The sequence below is a fragment of the Notolepis coatsorum genome, assembly GCF_963971535.1.
Source record: "Notolepis coatsorum genome assembly, chromosome: 5".
NCBI lineage: Eukaryota > Metazoa > Chordata > Actinopteri > Aulopiformes > Paralepididae > Notolepis > Notolepis coatsorum.
In genome coordinates this window covers 113678171-113702189 of record NC_140169.1, presented here as the reverse complement: position 1 = coordinate 113702189, position 24019 = coordinate 113678171, and the positions used below count along the sequence as shown (strand labels likewise).

At 45.4% G+C, this 24019-nt stretch overlaps 1 protein-coding gene across 2 annotated transcripts in view; it reads left to right on the top strand.

The window, feature by feature from the left end:
• The window catches only part of LOC311228541 (bromo adjacent homology domain-containing 1 protein), a 76074-nt gene extending 57448 nt beyond the window's left edge, over positions 1-18626 (top strand). For both annotated transcript variants that reach the window (XM_084314439.1, XM_084314438.1), the window contains exons 2-7: positions 9139-10956; positions 11289-11650; positions 14429-14588; positions 14993-15072; positions 16469-16560; positions 18405-18626. In XM_084314439.1, the coding sequence (XP_084170565.1) occupies positions 9159-10956; positions 11289-11650; positions 14429-14588; positions 14993-15072; positions 16469-16560; positions 18405-18594 (2682 nt within the window). In that variant the 5' untranslated portion in view covers positions 9139-9158 and the 3' untranslated portion in view covers positions 18595-18626. The remainder of the gene's footprint in view (positions 1-9138; positions 10957-11288; positions 11651-14428; positions 14589-14992; positions 15073-16468; positions 16561-18404) is intronic.
• Positions 18627-24019: the final 5393 nt, after the last annotated feature.

Sequence of the window (24019 nt, the reverse complement as noted above, 5' to 3'; positions counted from 1 at the left end):
TAAACAAATGGATGAGTGCACCAGATTTAGCAAGAAGCTATCATTTCCAGCTATAGTCCTATGTACTGTAACGTTTCATAGCTATTTAAGTTTATTTAGATTATAAAGGGCAGTGTATAATGACAATCGTTTGCATTAAACAAATGGATGGGTGCACTAGATTTAGCAAGAAGCTATCATGTCCTAACGTTATAGCTATTTAATCACAATAGTGTCGCAAGTGTTTTTGTGGCTCCAGTCCACGGAACGTTGACAGAATTTGCAAAACACCTTATCGCCGGAGGCATAAAAGTCATTAGGATACTGCTCTGCTCTGAATTGAGGGCTTATTGGGGAATTTTTTAGCTTCTTGACGATGTTAACACCGAAGCAGCGAGACGCTCGGAGACTGCTGTGTTGTGTGTAACCCGCTCTAGCGTCCGCCTCCCCAGTCGCGTGTGCACCAAGCGTTCCACCCAAAAACTGAATTTCAGTCCAGATTAGGCCAAATTCTGCAATATTCCACGTTTTGCAGTTGATTCCATTTTTATTGGTTAATTCCGCGATTCCGTCCGACATTCCGTGAACGCGGATTTCATATGGCTCTACATTCTACCACTCTACCATTCTACCACTCTACCACTCTACCACTCTACCATTCTACCATTCTACCACTCTACCATTCTACCACTCTACCATTCTACCATTCTACCACTCTACCACTCTACCATTCTACCATTCTACCACTCTACCACTCTACCATTCAACCATTCTACCACTCTACCATTCTACCACTCTACCATTCTACCACTCTACCACTCTACCACTCTACCATTCTACCACTCTACCATTCTACCACTCTACCATTCTACCATTCTACCACTCTACCATTCTACCACTCTCAGGGCTCTACAGTGCGACCAAATTGCTCACATATGCCCCTAAAAATATTTGTATGCGAACCGTAAAAATCAATTACGCGCACGCTGTGCGAATACAGATTATAGCCTCTCTCGTCTTTTTTTTCCTCCGCTGCGAGATCGTTAAAAAACTACAAGTCCCACATTGCACTCAAGCCAACGGTCCAATCACAGTAGAGTGAAGTGACTGGTTTCATGGGAAATAAAGCAAATGACCAATCGGAAGCTCTCATTTTGCTTGTTTACTTCCTGAAACTCCGTGATCAGGGCTCTCGTTTTCCGAGACACCAACTTATTATAGTCTCTCTCTTACCAATAGCAATAGATTTTAGAACACCTAGATTTATCGATAGCAATAGTAATATAACGTTAATGCAACAAAACGAATGCCTTGCTTTGTTAATCATAACGTTGATGCAGTAGCGTATGTCGGTGTGTTGGCTGTAACGGACATGACAATAACATAACGTGTTAGGCTTGGGCGGTATGACGGTATTACGGTATACCACGGTATTTAGAAATACCGACGGTATTGAAAATCAATACCGTCAAAATCACAGTTGGGTTTCAGTTTCTATTACACTGAAACAGAGTTTCGACAGGTACGGCATTGGGTTTCGGTTTCTATTACACTGAAACGGAGTTTCGACAGGGACGGCATTGGTTGTAGTGCACACACACGGCACGCGCCAGCAGAGGGCAGGGGAGGCAGTCCGTCTTTCCCGCACAGAGCTGAGCTGAGCAAGATGGCGGCAGCATGTCAAACAAGAGCTAAACTTTTCTGCACACACTGTCGCATTTGGACAATTAAAGAACTCTGTTTGGATTTAAGCAAAACCCTCGCCACGAGTCGACTCGCCAGTGACTTCATCCAGCACAACGAGAGACAGAGGCACTTCTTTGGGAATGTAATATAAAACGGGGTGAGTGAGTGTTGACATTTTTTAATCCTAATGCAACTGGCTCACGTTGATACCTGGATGGTGCCGGCTAACTAGCTACCGTTAGCTCACGTTGATACCTGGATGGTGCCGGCTAACTAGCTACCGTTAGCTCACGTTGATACCTGGATGGTGCCGGCTAACAGTAACTAGTAGGGGTGGACGGTATGGTCTAAAATTTATATCACGGTATAATTTGAAGCATAGACGGTAACGGTATATATCACGGTATCATCGTTTTTGATAAAAAAAAATTATTTTATATAATTTTTTTTTATAATAAAATATATATATTATATAATTAGACTTGTACTTGTATTATCTGCGAGACATCGCCACCACGCAACAAGCTCCACTGTCTGTGTGTACTCTAGTAGCCTCCAGCTACGGCCAGGATTCTCCGGAGCTGCACCTGGACCTATACTCGAGTAGCCTCGAGCAGAGCTACGGCCAGGATTCTCCGGCGCTGCACCTGGACCCTATTGTATTGGTATAACGTTACTTAACTGTGCTCAGCAAGCCCTCAGCTCGAATACGCATCGAATCAGTGTTATAAGACATTGATATCAGGAGCTATCTGTAGCTACTGCTAGCCGGATATATAACGTTAATACAATGCCTCAGTGAATTATTTAGTTCAATGAGACATTTCGTTTTGAACGGTGAACTAACTTGCGTTAACGTGAGCTAACAGCTAACAGGTAGCACACGCGTCTCTACTAGACTTTGTGGAGCGTTTGTTGATGTCAGGAGCTATCGGTAGCTGGCCGACTAGATACCGTTCGGTTAGACAATGCCTCATCATGTATTAAACTAAAAGTGAATAGTTGACTGGGTCATTTTGTAACGGTAGCTAAGCTAACGTTAGCTCAGGGAGGCGCCGCCGTCCTCCCGTGTCCCGTCCCACTAGACTACTAGACCCGTGTTTACATGCGTGCGGTAGGGGCTGGCACGCCCACTGCGCGAAGCCTCCTAAATAACTTTTTCCAGTTCGCACATATCTATTATCTATGACTAATTCTATCTATTTTTAGGGGCAAATGCGAGTGAAATAGTCGCGCTGTGGTTACATGACGTCATTGCTATTTTAGAGCTGCACTACCGGTTACACGGTATAGTCAAAATCCATACCGTAGAGCAAATTCATACCGTTTATACCGTATACCGTTTATACCGTCCACCCCTAGTAACTAGCTACCGTTAGCTCACGTTGATACCTGGATGGTGCCGGCTAACTAGCTACCGTTAGCTCACGTTGATACCTGGATGGTGCCGGCAGTGGCTACCGTTCTGTGATTTGTTTACTTCGAGGTTGAAGAAAGTGCACTTTCAGGTTGAAAGAACGGCCCTAATCTCAACGTGTTTCAATATAAGCGAGCGTTATGTATGGTGATAACGAGTATATTGTTAGCTCCGTCGCCCCACCCCCCCCGCTGATGAAAATGAAAGTCATACCGTCATATACCGTATACCGGGGTATTATGTCAGCAGAGTATGACGGTATGAAAAAAATTATACCGCCCAAGCCTATAACGTGTACACATTAAAATTGCGATAATCTATTCTAACATTTTCAAATCGATGCAGTTGAATTTCCCCCTTAGGATCGATGCATTGTTACACCCCTACACCAAAGTCACTGGCCCACTGTGTATCTGTGTGTATAATAACTTGGCTAGCGTTATCAACAGCAGAGGTGGGCAATGGGTCCAGCTGCAGCGCCGGAGTGCAAGCGATGTGATGTAATTGGCAGACTCGACTGTCAATCAATGGTCTACCTGACACGCAAACTCAAACAATGTTTCTGTACTGGAGGTGTGATTGATTGATTGATTGATTGATTGATTGATTGATTGATTGATTGAAAACTTTATTAACAGATTGCAGAATGGGTACAATACAGTACAGCTCAATACACACAATTGTTAAGGGGATGCAGACCAGAGAAAGACTTTCGTCTTGTTTACATCAGGGTCCCCCATTTTCAATTAATCAGGAAAGTGTACAGTAGGAAAGTGTACAGTATTTCAATAGGCAACCCTGAAAGGATTATTTTTCTAGAAGAGCAACACAGCCAAAACATAAGCATTGTATGCATAAAAGGGGCTAAAGTTAAGTGACTGAACCTTTTGTAGCAGTAGTTTGATTTGATAGTTTATTTGATAGGGACAGCACATGTTAATGAACATCAAGTACAAAATACAAAATGTAAACATGCAGGGTTGTAGCAAGAGCTAATTTACACACATGCACGCACAGTACAAATATACATTTATTTTTGAAAAAAAAATAAACTCTGTTACTTGAAATATTTTCACTGTGCTCCTAAATATTTTTGGGTGCTCCTAAATTTCTTTGTGTGCTCCTAAATTTTTTCATTTAGGAGCACCTGTGCCCCTAGTGAAAAAGGTTAGCGTAGAGCCCTGACTACCACTCTACCACTCTACCACTCTACCATTCAACCATTCTACCACTGTACCACTCTACCATTCTGGCCATTCTAGTCACGGCAGGTGGGATGTGTATTTATGTAACTGTTGTCACATTGATGGTGGATCGGCCAGAGTTCAGCAGTGGGCGTCAAACCGGTCGACCGTCGTAGCGTTTCACTCTGCTCTATTGAAAATGAATGGACTTCCGGTGACCGTAACACACACACACACACACACACATGCACGCACGCCCACACACATATCACAGTATACACTAGGTTTTATCTATTAGTTTTGTCAGACCATTTTTTGCAGTGTGGAGTTCTCTTACCTGATTGGATGGTGTGAGGGGATACCACACTGCATTTTCTGTTTACTGCAGAGCGGAGGGACTGGGAGACCCATGTTACTGACCAAACACTCGATATCAGTGATGGCTGTCCGAACGGAGAGCCATTATTTTAATATGTACTGCGGACCACTTATTTTAACAATAAAATACCACTTACAGCTCCTTTTTTAAAGTGCTGGAAAGCTATAGAAAAAGCAGACTATGATCTAAGAACTAAGATCAATGCGAATTTCCGAGATTTCTTACTGACCTTTTCACTTGACAGAGCTTTTGTCAAGAGTACGGCAGCAGTGTAGCAATCAGTAGTTTACAGACAGCCCAGTGGGACTGGTTGATTACAGACAGACAGCCCAGTAGGACTAGTTGATTACAGACAGACAGCCCAGTAGGACTAGTTGATTACAGACAGACAGCCCAGTAGGACTAGTTGATTACAGACAGACAGCCCAGTAGGACTAGTTGATTACAGACAGACAGCCCAGTAGGACTAGTTGATTACAGACAGACAGCCCAGTGGGACTAGTTGATTACAGACAGACAGCCCAGTAGGACTAGTTGATTACAGACAGACAGCCCAGTAGGACTAGTTGAGTACAGACAGACAGCCCAGTAGGACTAGTTGATTACAGACAGACAGCCCAGTAGGACTAGTTGATTACAGACAGACAGCCCAGTAGGACTAGTTGATTACAGACAGACAGCCCAGTAGGACTAGTTGATTACAGACAGACAGCCCAGTAGGACTAGTTGAGTACAGACAGACAGCCCAGTAGGACTAGTTGATTACAGACAGACAGCCCAGTGGGACTAGTTGATTACAGACAGACAGCCCAGTATGACCTGTTGATTACAGACAGACAGCCCAGTAGGACTAGTTGATTACAGACAGACAGCCCAGTATGACCTGTTGATTACAGACAGACAGCCCAGTAGGACTAGTTGATTACAGACAGACAGCCCAGTATGACCTGTTGTTTACAGACAGACAGCCCAGTAGGACTAGTTGATTACAGACAGCCCAGTAGGACTAGTTGATTACAGACAGACAGCCCAGTGGGACTAGTTGATTACAGACAGACAGCCCAGTAGGACTAGTTGAGTACAGACAGACAGCCCAGTAGGACTAGTTGATTACAGACAGACAGCCCAGTAGGACTAGTTGATTACAGACAGACAGCCCAGTAGGACTAGTTGATTACAGACAGACAGCCCAGTGGGACTAGTTGATTACAGACAGACAGCCCAGTAGGACTAGTTGATTACAGACAGACAGCCCAGTAGGACTAGTTGATTACAGACAGACAGCCCAGTAGGACTAGTTGATTACAGACAGACAGCCCAGTAGGACTAGTTGATTACAGACAGACAGCCCAGTAGGACTAGTTGATTACAGACAGACAGCCCAGTAGGACTAGTTGATTACAGACAGACAGCCCAGTAGGACTAGTTGATTACAGACAGACAGCCCAGTAGGACTAGTTGATTACAGACAGACAGCCCAGTGGGACTAGTTGATTACAGACAGACAGCCCAGTAGGACTAGTTGATTACAGACAGACAGCCCAGTAGGACTAGTTGATTACAGACAGACAGCCCAGTAGGACTAGTTGATTACAGACAGACAGCCCAGTGGGACTAGTTGATTACAGACAGACAGCCCAGTAGGACTAGTTGATTACAGACAGACAGCCCAGTAGGACTAGTTGATTACAGACAGACAGCCCAGTGGGACTAGTTGATTACAGACAGACAGCCCAGTGGGACTAGTTGATTACAGACAGACAGCCCAGTAGGACTGGTTGATTACAGACAGACAGCCCAGTAGGACTAGTTGATTACAGACAGACAGCCCAGTAGGACTAGTTGATTACAGACAGACAGCCCAGTAGGACTAGTTGATTACAGACAGACAGCCCAGTAGGACTAGTTGATTACAGACAGCCCAGTGGGACTAGTTGATTACAGACAGCCCAGTAGGACTAGTTGATTACAGACAGACAGCCCAGTAGGACTAGTTGATTACAGACAGACAGCCCACTAGGACTAGTTGATTACAGACAGACAGCCCAGTAGGACTAGCCTTTTTGTTCTCAGATATTAGGAGTCAAATTGCAGTCCTTTTATCCTCACGGGAACAGGACGGGTAATGATTGGGTGTTAACTTGTGACACAATGAATCACTCAGGTCCCATTATTTTGACACTGCTGTCGGATCAATGTAGAACTTAAAAAGGCTACCTTCCCAGTAAAACGCTGACATGAACTCATGTTCAAATTTTTTCGAATAATCGCAGCATAGATTATGTCACTGCCAGTTAGCAGAATTGCATACTGTAATGATACAACAAACTGCTGGCTCCAAGGTCAGTTACAAAACGGCAGCGAACACAAACGCAGCCGACACAATTGGATAATAACACAGTCCGAGTAGGAATCCAAATGAACATGAGTCAGTCACTCAAACATGCTAATAGGCAGCCAACAATGTCATTATCTCTGTTTTGTTGATCTGTTGGAAGCCTGCGTTACGTAGCGCTCTCTTCTTTGGGGCTTTAGTTTGACAACCAATGCAAGTAACATAAGCTCCTGTCTCGGCTCACGACTGCCTTCATTATTCTTGTATAACCTGTGTGTGTCGGCATCCCAGGGAAAGAGGCAGGAGTTGTGTCTGCGCAGAATGTCCTCCTTTTACCATTTAATCAAGCCTTTGAATATTTGCAGTGTTTTATATCACGTCACCACCATATTTAGTCTCCGTTGAACTTAAAACGTGCCGTTGCCTGGGCCTCGTGGTCGTCACTTCACTTGAAATGCCGCTGAATGGGATCTTTCGGACAGAGGATCCATCGGGTTTGACCTATGCCCCCCCCCTCTGTCATCGGAGGAGCGAGAGGCTGATCTGCTGGTGCTGCTGGTCTTGATGAGGAACTGTCTTCTGTTTATATGAATGGAAAAATAAATCACGTTAAACAAAATGTCACTTTAAAAAATTTAATCTTTAGAAACACTTTAAAAGAAGGAGGTACTGTATAGTTTAGATACAGTAAGAGTCAACATTGTAAATTGTATATTGCATACATAGTAGTGTATATAAGAACCAGTTTCTCAGGAACCTAGCATGTTTTTTTTTTTTACCATGTAAATGTCTTATCTATTTTTTTTCTTTTTCTATGCCTATTTTATTATTGTATTTTGCACAATCAATGCAGGCAAGACCACCCGCATTGCACTGTATGCCCTGGTATGTATGTGACAAATAAACCTCTTGATTCTTCTTGATTCTTGAATCGTGTTTTTTTTGTTGTTGAAATGTATATGTTTGGGCAGCCTAACCTATCCTTTTGTCGGCTGTACAGAAGACACAGAAGGAACTCTGCACACATGCATAATAAAAACGGCAACATGTGCACCACATTCGAGTAATGGATTACATTTCCAAATACCAAGGTTATGAGTGAGGACTTGAATTACTGGCTACAGCCTTAGAGACACACCTTGTCTACTACTTCAGCCGGTCATCGTTGCACTTGTAGTCTACTACTGGCAGGATTATAGGCAAGATAGGCGGGAGATCCGTGTGGATTTGTTTAGTTTATCTGGTGAGTCGTGCTTAGAAGGTCATGTGCAGCTTACGATGGTTCACCTGCGGCTTGTCTTGCCGTTTAAATATCATCACATGTCTGAGCATTTGATCAGTCAGGAATACACAGGGTTCGTACGGGTGCTGGAAGTCCTTGAAAATGCTTGTATTTCAATGTGGTGTTTTCAAGGTTTGAAAAGTGCTTCAATTGTGTATAAAGTGCTGGAAACTAGTTATTGAAATTGTAATTGCACTGTATACTTTCATAATAAATCGCTACCTGACTGAATAGTTCGGTTTTTAGATAAAGAAATAATATTCGGAGAGAGCCTAATTGAAGAGGAGTCGTCTCTCGAGCCTCGCCACCCACGTGCCCACCTCTACCACTCTACCATTCTACCACTCTACCACTCATTTGGGACATTTATTTATGTATTTTTCAGTTATTTCCTTATTTCCTGTTCTCAGGTTATTTATTTGTGGCGGTGGCAGGTTGGGACAGGCAGTATGATACACAGTTGTTGTTGGAAAGGATGAGACATTATTAATATGTTATTGTATCAGTTTCTGGTGGGCCGGTTTGATACCATGGTGGGAATTTCAGTTCACCTTCTTATTTGAGTGCAGAATGTATTGTAACAATGCACTACTACACTACTTTAACTTTAGACCATTTATGTATTTAGCTTATAAGCTAGCTAGTTCAATATGGTTCCAAGAATCCTTCCCAGCTGTCTTGGTTGAAACCTGTTATCATATGGAGTGTTGAATAGGCAGACACAAGAGAAGGGGTTCTGGCACAATTCTATTCTAGGCCAATAAAAGATGTTTGTGGGTCCAGATTTGAGGGTTTTTATATACTTGAAATATAGCGAAAGTAGGAAAACCTTTTCGAGATGTACTACAGTCACTAATCACTGCTTCCTCTCTCCAGGTCCCTTGGGGAAGCATGTGATGACCCACGCAAGGCAGAAGGGTTCCCTCAGCCAGACCCGCAGTGCAGGGAGGCGGGGCAACTGCCCTCAGTGGCCACATGGGGAGACCATGGGAGGGGCCTGGCCTGAGCGCTCGCTGCGATTCGGCAGGACCAGGAAGAGAAGTGAGATCGTTAAACAAGGAAAAGGCTTGGCAAAGGAGATGACTGGCAAGAGGCGGAGAACTTCCGGCCAGAACAGAAAGCTGGACCGGAGGCGGGACAGGAAACGGGACAGGAAGTCATACCCTCTGCGAGGAAGGGGTGGGGGCTCAGAGGAGGAAGGGCTTAGCTGCCATGTTATCCTCACCCGATTGGAGGAGGACACCAATGAACAGGACGGTACTGGAGACAGGGAAACTAGAGATGGCCGACGAAAGCTCAAACCCAAATCCAACAAAGGGAAGGGCAAAGGCAAAGGCAGTGGACAACGACTAAAAGACAGTGGACAGCGACTAAAAAAGATTCTACCAAAAACCAAATCAAAATCAAATAACCCCAGTCATAGTGAATGCATTCAAGCCCCAGAACCACGCAAGCGCAGGCTGGCCTCTCTCAATGCTGAGGCGGTGAACAGTCTACTGCTTGAGAGAGGCCATGACTCCCAGCCAGCAGCCAAACGGGCCAGGAGGCAACTAGAAGAGCCGGCTAGCGGCGAGAGTTCCTCGGGTACAGATCCAGCCAGGATCTGTGGGCTTCCTGGAGGTCCGAAGGCTTCGCGGGGCAGTGGCAGTAAAGCCTCGGCTACACACAAGCTTGAACCGTGCCAAAGCTCCAAGCAGGTCAGGAAGGCCAAAGCTGCCAGAGGAGACGTGGGAGGGGGGATGAGTCTGGAGAATCTGGATGCCCCTGCCCCAAGACGACTGGCCGGCCTCAACGCCGCTGCCCTGTTGAAGCTCACCAGCTCCTCTGCTAGCAGCAAGCAGCGAGTCAAGCCAACAGTGGCAGCAACTACCACACCTGACTGCAAGGCTCCGGCCGCACCCTCTCCTCCAAAGCAGCAGCCCAGAGTCAAACTCAAACAAAAGGGCCGTCCGCACAAACAGAAAGGGCAGAAGTTGGCCTCCCAACACAGCGACTGTGCAACGTGCAAGAAGAAGGCCGACTTCGAGCCCAGCGTGGAGTGGGAGACGAGCAGCTGTGCTCACCGTCTAACCAAGCCGGGCTACCAGTCGCGCAGCATGCTAGCGTACCCACTCAAGCCAGTAAAGGAGGAGCAGGTGGAGGCTGAGCTGAGCCCGTATTATTGTTGTCCTCCAGAGGGCTCGGTCGAGTACTGCCACCGCCTGGCGTTCTTCCTGGGGCAGCAGGCCTACGGGAACCCAGACGACAAGTCTCTCGCCTCGACCATGACCCCCGTGAAGCGCGAGTGCCTGATGACCTCGCCGTCGCTGACCCACTCCCACCCCCACACAGCACTGACCCTCAGCCCCCACCCCTGTCTGTGCACCGCTGACCACTGCTTCTCCAGCTACTACGTCCACATCGCCCACCCGACACACACTGGACCGCCGTCGGCGACTCTGGCCTCGCAACCTTTGAACTTTCCCCCCTCCACGTTGTGCCCTAATCGGATGTCTGGCTCCAAGCTGCTGGGGCCCCCGGTGTCCCACGCCTCGGGACTGGCCCACCCGGCCTTCTGCGGGTCGGTGGGCTCGCCCTGCTTCGGAGAGGCCTGCAGGGTCAGTGGCTACGCCTACAGAGCTATGCCACCTGTTGCCAACAGGACGTGCTCTTTCAGTACAGCATGCACTGGTTGCACACACAGCATCAAGACAGGTGAGTGCAGAACAGGGGTGGGTGACGGTAGGACAGAGGCTATGGTTTACCTGTGTACTATCACTAATCGTTTTATAAAATGTTTGGGTGTATAACAGAAGACAAGGCAAAAGCTTTTGTGTGTGAGCATGTATACATATAAATCTAGGAAATTAGATTTGCAGGGGAATTGCTTAATTCACTCCTTTAGAGAAGTAATTTACTTATTCATAGAAATAATTATCTCATTTGGAGAAATGATCCATCTTTCACTGATTTGGCAGCAGCTTGCGTCTGCGATGCTTTCCTGCAGTATTTTTAATGCCATACTTTCTGCTCACCGTGTCTTTCAGAGAGTTACTCCTCCGCCCAGGGTGAGCACAGCCCCTCCCCCATGGTTCCCCCCACCCTGCCCATCTCCAGCTGCCCTCTGCCCAGCACGCCCTCTTCCACCCAGGCCAAACCACGGCTGCTCACCCCCCTGTCGGGGCGGGACCAGCCGCAGCCCAGGTTGAAGCTGGCCAGGGAGTGCCCCCAGAGCACCAAACCTTCCAACGGCTCTCTGGGCTCCATGGGCCGAACCCGGCTCTCCCAGAAGCAGCTGTCGCCCACGCCGAGCCTCGGCGCCGCCAAGCAGAGAAGGGTCAGCCGCAGACGAGCCACCAACGGCTGGCGGCCTGTCGGAGTGCCCGCGGAGAAGGAGGTCTTCATCGCTGTAAGTTATGTGCTTGTGTGGGATGACGGTAGGAATGCACCGATACCGTCATCTGATATCGGACCGATACCTTGCTTCCTTTAAAAAAATCTAATTTTTTTAATTTATTTTTTACTATATTATATACATATTCATATTTTTACCCTTTTTTTTATATAGCTTCTCTTTGTAAAGTGTCCTTGAGTCTGAGAAAGGCGCTTCTCTCTCTGAATCCAATTTATTATTATTATTATTATTATTATTATTATTATTATTATTATTATTATTATTATTATTATTATTATTATTATTATGCCGATACTGATATCGGATATTGGTCCGATACCAAGTTAAAATGGAATATCGGTATCTGAAAATATCCTCAATTCTAAAATCCGATACCAAGAAACATGAAATCTCTCTAATGGAGAAACATTTATTACATCTCAATAATGTTTGTCCAACAACCCCAAAATGATGGTCTAAGTCTATACCGATGGATCATAACGGTACTCGTTATCGGCTGATACTGAAAGTCCAGGGCCCTCATTTATCAACGTTGCGTACGCACAGATATGTGCTTAACCCGTGCGTACGACCATTTCTAAGCAAAGTGTGGGATTTATCAATTTGAACGTGAACTTGACTTTGTGCTTATATTTACGCACAGCTCGGAGCATGCGTAGCTGACGCCCCGTGGTAGAAGATCGTTACTGCAGACGGACGGCATATGCGCTCCTCAGTTCATGCATTAGTTTCAACGCGGAAATAAGCTTTCGTGCATTACTCCCGACACTGGTGCGTGTTCTGTATGAACCGTAATTCATTATAGTTCATTGTGAAATAGCGATAGTAGTGTAATTATTGTCGAACCCTAAATAGCATGTGGAATAGGTATTTCCGAATGAATTCAGCCTGGTTCATAGCGTTATTATAGGAATACTTCTCCGGTGTGCGCTCAGATGTTTTCAGAGATATAGGGCATGTCTATTTGCAGAGAGAGAGAACATAATAATATTAAGTAGAGTTCGCTACCCGAGACACATTCTCCTTGATTTGTACCGCAATTTGAGACCCACATTGGAGCGTGGAGCAAAACGCAGTGTTGGATGTCTAATTTCCCCAACCCCACCAACTATATACAATATCCATATATCAATAACAGGAGGCCAAGAGAGGATTTTACGCCAGGTTACCCAACATCATCGGAGCAATATATAGACTGTACCCATATAGCTTTCAATGCTCCATCAATAAACAAATCCAGTAATGTGAATGGGATTCCACTCTGCGATGCGCATTTTGGCTGATAATGTGCCGGTGGCCGGAGTCTCATTCAGGCCTAATTGTATTTAATTCAATTGTAATGTTATTACTGTGGTATCTAAAACATCACTTAAATGCAGATCAGGGTTATCCACTGAAGCCATAATGACTCTGACCAGAACCACTGGCTCATGACGAGCGCACATAATAGGCATTGTAGAGCGCAGAGTTGGCCTGCTAAAAATTGATTTAATTTCAGTCATTACAGTGCTTAATGTCGGGTCAGCTTGTCATTTATTTCTGTCAATGTGCTGGTTCTGTAGCAGGACTGGGTCAGTCAACATCCTTGGCTCTACACGCTCCCTCCTCCTCAGCGGAGTTGTCTGTGAACTTGGCAACTTCATTGGATTTATTTATTCTCTAAAGATATCTATAATCATACGATTAAATATTGTTTAAAATAAAACGCTAAATACTATTATTCTGTGTGTCATGTTTCCAAATAAGATTGTTCACAACGGGAAATGCTGTATACGTTCAATTTGTTGGTTGGACGTCACCTCGGTGATCAATCTCGCTCTCAGTGAAGTCTCTCAGAGTTCGCTCGGGTTAGACCATTATTTCACATCCCATGGGGGTGTTTCATGACCATATATGGTTAATCGGGGCGGTTCTGGTATGCAAATACTTAAAACCATGCACGAGCTCAAGCGTAGGATCAAAGTGTTATTTATCAAGACAGGTGTGCGTAGAACCTGTGTACACACGTGTGATAAATCCAGTTTTTTTTTTGTGCGTGCACACATTCTAAATTCTGTGCTTACGAATGAAAGTAGAAGACTTTCTAAGAACTATTGATAAATGAGGGCCCAGGACTCGGAATCGTTATCGGCAATGAAAAAAAGGTGTCGGTGCATCCCTAGATGCAGGTACGGCAGACCTTACACAGCTCTTCTCTCCAGTGTCTCGCTCTGCTCTGCGGGTTGTTGTGTTTCAGTCATTACCATAGCCACCTGATAATACCCTGCTGCCTCTCACCATACGCTCCATTTCTTTAGTAAAAACAAACGGTCTACTACTCTGTTCTTGGGGAAAAAGAGTGTTATCACTTCACGTCTCTGTTTGGAATTTATTCTGTCCTCATAATGAGAATTCTCTCTCACCTCTTGTGTTTGTGTGTCTCTCTGTCTCCGTGTTTGTGTGTCTCTCTGTCTCCATGTTTGTGTGTCTCTCTGTCTCCGTGTTTGTGTGTCTCTCTGTCTCCATGTTTGTGTGTCTCTCTGTCTCCGTGTTTGTGTGTCTCTCTGTCTCCGTGTTTGTGTGTCTCTCTGTCTCCGTGTTTGTGTGTCTCTCTGTCTCCATGTTTGTGTGTCTCTCTGTCTCCGTGTTTGTGTGTCTCTCTGTCTCCGTGTTTGTGTGTCTCTCTGTCTCCGTGTTTGTGTGTCTCTCTCTGTCTCCGTGTTTGTGTGTCTCTCTCTGTCTCCGTGTTTGTGTGTCTCTCTGTCTCCGTGTTTGTGTGACTTGCTGTCTCAGGGAGAGGATGAGACGTCTCTGAGGCGGTGTTATGAAGGAGTGGAGAGAGACGGTGAAGTGATACGTGTCAGAGACACTGTGCTGCTGCGATCCGGTCCCAGGAAGAAGTCCCTACCCTATGTTGCTAAGATATCTGCTCTCTGGGAGGACCCCAAAACAGGTGAGGGAGGGAGGGATGGGTAGATGGATGAGTGGATGGATGGATGGATAGGTAGATGGATGAGTGGATGGATGGATAGATGGATGGATGAGTGAGTGGATAGATGGATGGATGAGTGGATAGATGGATGGATGAGTGAGTGGATAGATGGATGGATGAGTGGATAGATGGATGGATGAGTGAGTGGATAGATGGATGGATGAGTGGATAGATGGATGAGTGGATGGATGGGTGGATGGATGGATGAGTGGATAGATGGATGGATGGATGGTTGGATGAGTGGGTGGATGGATTTTAGGAACAGATTGTTGGGTTTGAGGTTGGATAGACAGACGTAGGGCAAAATGTTACGACTACAGGTTTGTGGCTGCTATTGTTGACTGTGTGTGTTTCTGTCACCTTAGGAGAGCTGATGATGAGTCTTTTCTGGTACTACCGACCAGAGCACACCCAGGGGGGAAGAGATCCCAGTGCACACTGTGAGGTGAGGCCAACGTGAGGCAATCTGCCCCCAAAAAACATGTAACTTTGATGGAGTGCAACCCCTCATCAGCGACGACATTCATCATTGTCGGGAGATTATCTCAATTCCCCAGTGTCATTTGGGACCTCAAGGGTATACGAAGTAAACCATTTGCTTAGCATTGCAATGTTATCACATTCGCAGAGCTGATTATTTAATTGCCGCCTATGAATCCCACGGTAATGTGAATAATGCAGTTTTGATCATTTGAAGGTGAGCCCAATAGAATGCTAGAATGTCATGTGTGCTTCCAGTGGTGGCTGCTCTCAGGGTTTTTTTGGTAAGCTTCTAGGATAGCATCACGCTCAACCGACTGTGAATACTGTGTGGTGTATTGAACCAAACCATAACCTTGGAGAATAGATGAAAAAAGGTCCGTATTCACAATTAAGTCCAAAGCTAAATAGTGTCCATATCTATCTATTCAAGACACTGGAAGAGATTTCACATACATTTCAATATGCAGGCTTCGGAGGAAGTCCTTGGTCAAAATGGTAGTTTAATTTGTGACACATGACAACATGACACTAGAGTCTTTGGACATCATCCATCAGACTGGCAATATGTCTTCCGCGCTGAATTCTAGTCACGCCACGCGTCTTTTGGAGGGAAAAGAACTCGGAGGAATAAACAGGTATCAGATGGCGTTTGTTCATAAACTACAACTTTAGGACAAAACACAGGGAATAAATCACGCCGAAGACTATCAAGGTTTTAGGTCACCAGGGAAATGAGGAGATTTCCTGCAGCTGAACATTGGGGAAATACCGTAGGGAAGACTGAAGGAGCTTTCCTGAAAACAGATCAAAGGTAACTTTTCACAATGGGCGTGAACGCTCAACGGTGGCCAGTGTTGGAAAGTAATTGCTTGACTTAACATGATGCACTAACAAAACAAACCTTTCAAACAATGTAAGCACTCTGCCTTTTTATACAGGCCAAATACAATGGCGTTCAATGGGACCGGCGTCTTGTGTTTTCCCCCCGAAAGTAGGTGTGGCTGCGGGAAAATACCCAGATGTGCCAGATGAATTGTGAGTGTGGACCTTCTCGTCTACCCTCCAGAATAGTCTTTGAAACATGCCGCTGAGTCATTTCCTGTTGCTTTCTGTTAACCCTTTCACTACCACTCTACAGAAGGTTAACCCTTTCACAACCACACTACAGAAGGTTAACCCTTTCACAACCACACTACAGAAGGTTAACCCTTTCACTACCACCAGTCTCTAGTGTGGTAATGAAAGGGTTAAGAGCTGGAAGCAGACGCGGAGGGACCAGGCCGGGGTGCTGATCACCGTGAGCTCCTCTGTATTGACTCTGTGTCCACCCCACCCCCCCCTCCTCCCATTCCTTTCAGAACGAGATCTTCGCCTCGCGGCACCAGGACGAGAACAGTGTGGCCTGCATAGAAGACCGATGCTATGTCCTCCCATTAGCACAGTACTGTAGGTGAGTTCACACACCTCGTTTATCGGCTGCCGGCTGCTCTCTACTTCAGTGGAGGGAGAAATGGCGATCCTCTTTACTCTCAATTAGCACCTCGGAAGCCCGTGGAGGCGCGTGGAAGGGTTAGGGTCTTGTTGGGGTATGACGTCGCAGGACACTAAAGCTGTCGCTGAGGACAGCGGGCACGCGGTAGCATCGGCACACACGCCTCCATGAGAGTGTAGTAAAAAAAGGGGAAAAAAAAGAGTCCGGTGCGATCAAGCAGTCAGGTCAGTTCCAAAGAAAATGGTTTGCCATGACATAGTACATGATAGAGACATGAAATCTGCCACAGTGAGAGGTATTGGTGTGCCATTGCATCACAACAAATGTCACACAAATCGGCCATATGGTGGCGCGATAATCAAAAGTCACATTTTGAAAAGCCATAACTTGTACACCACAAGTCTGTTTGACACAAGACTTTATTCAGGTGTTTATGTTTATACAGCTATCCTTGGTCTACAATGTTCCCAACAGAACCACCCATGTCTGCCATTTAAGTGTTTTTGAATATCACTTTTCGGGCGCAGTGGGCAAGGCGCTCGCCACTAACGCAGGAGATGCTGGTATCGAGCCCAGCTCTCGGCGTTGCTACCAGCTTGGCCGGCCGTCATAATAACACAATTGGCAGTGTTAGAGGGTGGGAAAGCCGGTGGGTGGGGATTGGACGTTGTGGACAGCGACTCCTACAGGTCGGTTGGGTGACGCCGGTGCGGCGGAAACAGGAAGTATCGGGGGCAGCGTGAGCGTTACTCCTCGCCACTGAGAGTTCGAGCTGCTGCGGTGAAAAGATGCGACAGGCTGCCTCCTCATGTACCAGAGGGGACACGTGATGCAAGGCTTCTATCCTCACTACAGCCGATCAGTGGGAGGCATAGTCTAGCAACGTTCAAGACAGGGGAGGGAAGAATTGGAAACACGAAATTGGGTTGGTAGAAAAATAGAAAACGAGGAGAAAAAGTGGATAAAAAAAAAAAATCGGGTGCTCCAGTAGCACACCATGTACCGCGCTGCGTCGCGGAATACTGTGCTGCGTCACGGACCTGGTTGACTCCGAGTTCGATTCCCGGACTCGCCGTCATTTGCCGAATGTCTTCCCCTGCTCTCTCTCCCGTTTCACCCTACATCTGTCGGTCATGCTTGACCAGAAAAGCGATAAACGCTAAAAAATAAAGTAAAAAAAAGAAGAAAAAAAAATCACTTTTCGCCACTGGTCCTCCTAGACTCTCACAAACCTCACTGTGTGGCATCTAGGGACTGACGTCTTTTAACTATGTAATCAGAAAGTCAGTAGGTCAAAGTGAAAAGAGAGTGATTTTTTGTGGAGGAGATTTTCAGTTTTGCAGGATTTTTGGATAAAGCATGGCACTTGAGACAAAACACATTATATCCTATATAATTGTATATGAATTCATCTTGTTTCTTTGAAGTACATTGTTTACAGCTTGTTATGTTATGTATATTTAGTTTTATATACTTATTGTTAACTATACTATATACTTATTTTTTATGTGTCTTGTTTTAAATATCAATCAATCGATAGAAGATTAAAAAACAAAACACCACAGACCTGAAAGCAGAGATCACCAGTATCATGTCTGATCATTCCTGATACGTGTCTTGTATCTGTGTGTCTGTGTACATGTACATGTGTGTCTGTGCGGCCTCATTCCTATGATCACGACACTTGCTTGCCTAACAGTTGTGATTGGATAAAAAAAAGGGGGGGGGGGCAGGGTGCGTGCGTGCATGTGGACTGGACTCAAACTAAATCATTGAAATTATCTCTTTCTCTCACCTGATAGATTTTGTGCCTTGGTGAAGCGGCGCGTGGAAGGCGCTCCCGCTGGCAGTGCCAGTGTGGTGCCATGCCGCTCTGACTTCGCCCCCCCCGCCCACCGCTGTGTGCCCACAGACGTCGACCCCGAGCTGGTGTACCTCTGCCGACACGTCTACGACTTCCGCTTCGGACGCGTCCTCAAGAACCTGCAGTAGGCAGGCGCTACGTCCCCGTAAAAGCACCCTATAGCTGCCCCTCACACCTGGGAGGGGGGGGGGCACAGAAGGACACAGACTACCCCCCCCCCCTCTCTCTCTCTGAGGGTGTCTTTTCCTGCTGCGGGACTTCACATGACGGAAGGGAGGGTGAGAGGGGGGTGATGGGGGCTGACTGAGGGTTTGGCAATGACCCCACGAAGTGGAAAAGGGGGCGTCTGCTTGACTCGTGTCATAAAGCACAGATCCCAAGAGGCAGAGACGGAAAAGGGGGATTACAAAAATTATCCATGTCTCAAGTTGGAGCAGCAACTTATGCCCCGGTTCCGAGGAGGAGGGAGGAGGGAGGATGGGAAGAGGGGTGTTTTTTTTCCTTCTTCCTCATCTGTCTTCACCAGAGATGAGCTCAACTTGTGGATTTGTCAGCTCACAGCACTTAGGGCTCTAATTGTTACGTTACTAAGCGCGTGTCCCGCCACTACCAGCCAAAATATGCAGGCCACAGGGGCTGAACTGGGCTTAATGATTCTGGGCATGCCCCCTCCTGCCTCCCCCAAGATCATCTTAGTGCAACAATTTTGTTTGTTCCATTTGTGAACCCAGCGACACAGTGATGGTTCTGAGGAAATGAGGCACTGTGCTGGTAGCCCCACCCTGTTGATGGAGCACCAGTAACTAGTAACACTAGTAGCACTAGTAGAACTAACCAGGGAGGTAATAACAGGTCATTTTCTGAGTTTGAGTTCATCTCTCAAGACAAACGTTTGGTAGAAGTGACGGTACGTGTAACAAACCTAAATACGGCCAATCGTAGTGGGGGGCTTTGACCCCACATTTGTGGTGTATGTCTGTGTGTTTGCTTTGTGTGGGAAAGAGCGAGAGAGTTTGTGGGCTAAATGTGGGTCAGTGTATGGTGTGCGTGTGTGTGTGTGTGTGTGTGTGCGTGTGTGTGTGTGTGTGTGTGTGTGTGTGTGTGTGTGTGTGTGTGTGTGTGTGTGTGTGAGAGAGAATGTGGTATAAACGTGGGCCTGTGTGTGTGTGTGTGTGTGTGTGTGACCATGTGGGATAAACATGGGTCAGTGTATGGTGTGTGTGTGTGTGTGCGTGTGTGTGTGTGTGTGTGTGTGTGTGTGTGTGTGTGTGTGTGTGTGTGTGTGTGTGTGTGTGTGTGTGTGTGTGTGTGTGTGTGTGTGTGTGTGTGTGTGTGTGTGTGTGTGTGTGTGTGTGTGTGTGAGCATGTGGGATAAACGTGGGTCAGTGTAGTGTGTGTGTGCATGATGGGTAGGTATTCAGGACGGCTGTCGGGCACACAAACCACACGGGCAGGTTCAGGGGAAGTGGAAGTGTCACCTTCTACCCCCTCTCTCTCCTGTGTGTCACATCACAGCCATGGGCTCCTTCTCACAGCGACGCTCCTGCTCAGCCCCCACACTGTGACTCATCAGAAAGATCTTCTCCCCCTCTCTCTCTCTCTCTCTCTCTCTCTCTCTCTCTCTCTCTCTCTCTCTCTCTCTCTCTCTCTCTCTCTCTCTCTCTCTCTCTCTCTCTCTCTCTCTCTCTCTCTCTCTCTCTCTCTGTCTCTCCTTATTTTCCATAACTCGTAGAGAGAGAGCTTCCCCAGTCATCCCCGTTGTGGGGAGTCCCGTTACCGAGGGGGCTAAGAGGCCCTGCTTTGGGCTTGTCAAGGGGCTCTTCCATGGCCCTCCTCTGCTGTTCCCTATGACTCGCCTTATGACCTGCAGGTAGAAGCTTTAGGCAGCTAATCCCAACACATAGAACTAGGACGCGGTAGAACGGGCATGTTGTTGTTTAAAAAAAAAGAGAGAGAAAAAGATCAACTCATCGCTGCCGGACAGACTGACCGACTGATGAAGCTAATCATGTGATCACTGGAGAGACACATTTGACCACACACAGACCATTCATAAAAATGCCAAACAATTTTTTCCCCCTCACCGCTCTTTCTCTGTATCACACGCTTCCTTAGATGCTATACTGTAATGTTGCTAAACCGTTAGCTCTAGCTGCTAGCCTCACCTACTCTGTCTCCTGGCATGTGGTATGGGAATGTCCTTTTTACCCATTACAAATCTATGCCACCAACCCCCACCCGCCCTCGCCCCACCCCCTTTGAAGCTCCATCCTCCCTCCCCAAGAGAAACCAAAGGATATCGCACCAGAGCTCCTGTCTCCTCCGCTCCCCTCCCTCTCCTCCGCTCCCCTCCCTCTCCCCCGCTCCCCTCTTCCCTTGTTAGATTGCACTAATCCATTCCTTAATTACAACGTCAATGATTGTGTTCAGACTGTTTTTTTGTTTTTTCTCTTCTTCTTTCCAGCTACTAATAACTAATGGGGGACAATACTGTGTATTATTCATGTCTGTGTGCTTAGTAGAAAATGGAAACAGTGAGGCTGTCATGGCGACTCTGTCAGTGCATACATTTATATTATTATTATTATTATTATTATTATTATTATTATTATTATTATTATTATTATTATTATTATTATTATTATTATTATTATTATTATTTCACTGGTAGAAGAGAGTTGGCCATCGTATTAGTAGTGTTACCTTATGCATAACCTGATGTATCTGTCTATCCCATGGAATATGTACAAAGAGAATCATTCCTTTTGACTTAGGATCAACTGTTATATATATATATTAGGGATGTCCGATATTATCGGCCGATATTGGCATTAAAATGTAATATCAGAAATGATCGGTAACGGGTTTAAGAACAAATTCTTATTTTATTTATTGTCAAAAGTATGCATAATGTTGTGTTAATTCCACGACAAGCGATATGTAATGTTAATTACCTGAAATTATAAAAAATGTTGGGGGGAAACCCCGCATATATCGGTATCGGTTGATATTGGTATCGGAAATTAAGAGTTGGACAATATCGGTATATCGGTAAAAAAGCCAATATCGAACATCCCTAATATATATATATATGTGTGTATATATAGATATATCCTCACTGGTAACCTGATCCAGGTTTGAATAGGCTTCTGGGTGTAGGCCTGACTCACTACGAACGTTACCACCATGTTACAGTGGGGTGGGGGGGTTCTTTTGATACGTTTCTGAGATGTGGATTTCTAGCCACAATCATTCAGCATTGCCTTTTAACCTGCAAGTGTTTTACTGTCACATTCAGTCAGAAAAACCAGTAGTGCTGGAGTGTGTGTGCATGTGTGTGTGTGCGTATGTGTGTGTGTGTGTGTGTGCGTGCGTGCGTGTGTGTGTACATTTTTAAAAAGCAGAAAGAGTACCCGATTGCTTTATCATGCGGCACAAACGTCCTATTCCCGGGACACGGCCTAATCTGTAAAGTTTTGAAGAGTCTAAAGCCATCTTTAACCTTCTCTCCATTCTAAACAGTGTGAATCACAAACCCCCAAAAAATAGCTAAACAGGCTTGTATCTGAGAAATCTTTATGGTTTCAAATCAAAATTGATCGTTGGGTAATTTATTTCTAATGCCCAGGTCCTTCAGAAAACTAATATATATTCTCCTACTTTACCAATTTCTCCTTTATTAAAAATATTTTATTATGTCAATTTCCTAAGATGGCATATGCAATATATTTTTAGAGTTAACTATTTTTGAAAAGTGAACTTAAAACGAATTGAAAGAAAAAAATATATGTATTCATTTTTTTATTTTATTTTAAGATTTCCTTTTTTGGGAGGGGTGGGGGGGGGGGGTCATGAGACATGAAATTGAGATTTGACCAAATAAGAGAAAGAGAAGATATTTTGGTGAGAGCTCCACAATCGCCTCACGACCAATAAAAGATTGTGGATTTAGGATCTAGAACATCCTAGAACCTCCTCCCAGCTCTCTAATGAAGTGTACATATCTGAATCTAATCCCAGGAAGCACCGGGCACTCAAGCAGACAGCCAATGCACAGTGTAGTATTTTTGCAAGATCTGTAATGATGATTATATTTAAAGATGAAAAAAATAACTATTTAAATGGAGTAAACGATACAATATATTAAGTAAGATTTCAATTTAACTTATTTGGAATTATTGTGTTTTTAATTGATTTAAAAAAGAAAATCATTGTTTTAGACTTTTGTGGTCGAGAATTACAACCAAGTTCTGTTTTTTATTTGTAACTTATGAGTTTTGAGATGAAATGAAATGAAATGATGCGAGTGGCGGTTGACCGAAATGTGATGTTAGTAGTTTGTATAATTAAGCGATGTGACACGGTATCAGGGGTGAAGACCAGACCAAAGTACACCCTGGCACTGCCACTTAACCACAGACCCAGGATCAGATCTGATCCATTTCCCTCATGTTGTTAAGCCAGAATCAGATACTGACTAATCTGATCCTAGACCTGTGGTAAGAGAGGACTTTTAGTTCGCCTGCCATCCTGACTGACCTTAGGTTTGACGTCTGGGAGATTGCTATGGGAACAGGGTCACCTGAGCCTTCATTGATCTGTCCAATCGAGGAGAGAGACACTCTACACCTGAGACAGGACGTCTTCTCGGCTCCAGGTAGATGCTGCCCCCAGGCGCTGATCTAAGACCAGGTTCACCCTCTAGAAATTCATAGAGGGAGTACTCAAAATTGACCTTAGATCAGGCATTGTCTTCCACGAGCCAGAGGTGTAGTGTCCTCTCTGTGACTCCAATCGTCACTTATTATTCAAATAATTTCACTATTAAAAATGTTGCCTATATTTAAATGGAATATCAAACCATGTTTTTTTTTATTATGATTTATAAGTTTAATACATTTGAGGATTTGCTGAATGGCATCCAAATCAGTTGACCACCATTGCTTTCTCCCAGATGTGCATTTACAGTACTGGGCCCCTAGAGGGCACTATTAGAAGCAGGAAACCCATGTTCGCAGAACTGTCAGTGGCCCCGTCCCAAGGCTCTTTCACAGCTTCCCCTCCATCGCCACTCACCCCATCTCCTTAACCGCATGGCTACTGAGAGAGGTGTAGGATACATATGTCAAACTTATATTCCTTCTGAGTTGGAGAGAATGCAGTGTGGAGATGAGAAGTATTGTAGAGAGCGATTGGGAAGTGGCCATGAGTCTTGTTCTCGAGGGCTGCCCAGGCCTGATTCAAGTACTGAGGGGATTTCTTTTTTAAATATTGTATACATGACCTAATTTCCTAGCAGCTTTGCATGAACAGAGTTGTATTCTTCATTACCAAAAGGCTTGGACAGACTACCCCTCGGGAGTAGACTGTTTCTGTGTACACGCGGTTTCCACGGTGATGAACGCTTGGTGAACTCTGACCTTAACTGATGCTACCCAGGAAGTGTTTTCACTCCACGAATCAAAACAAAAGCACCGAACCAACCAATCCATGCAATTCTGCTTTCTGTGTTCTGTATTGATGCTTAATGTTGACATATATTTTGATATATTT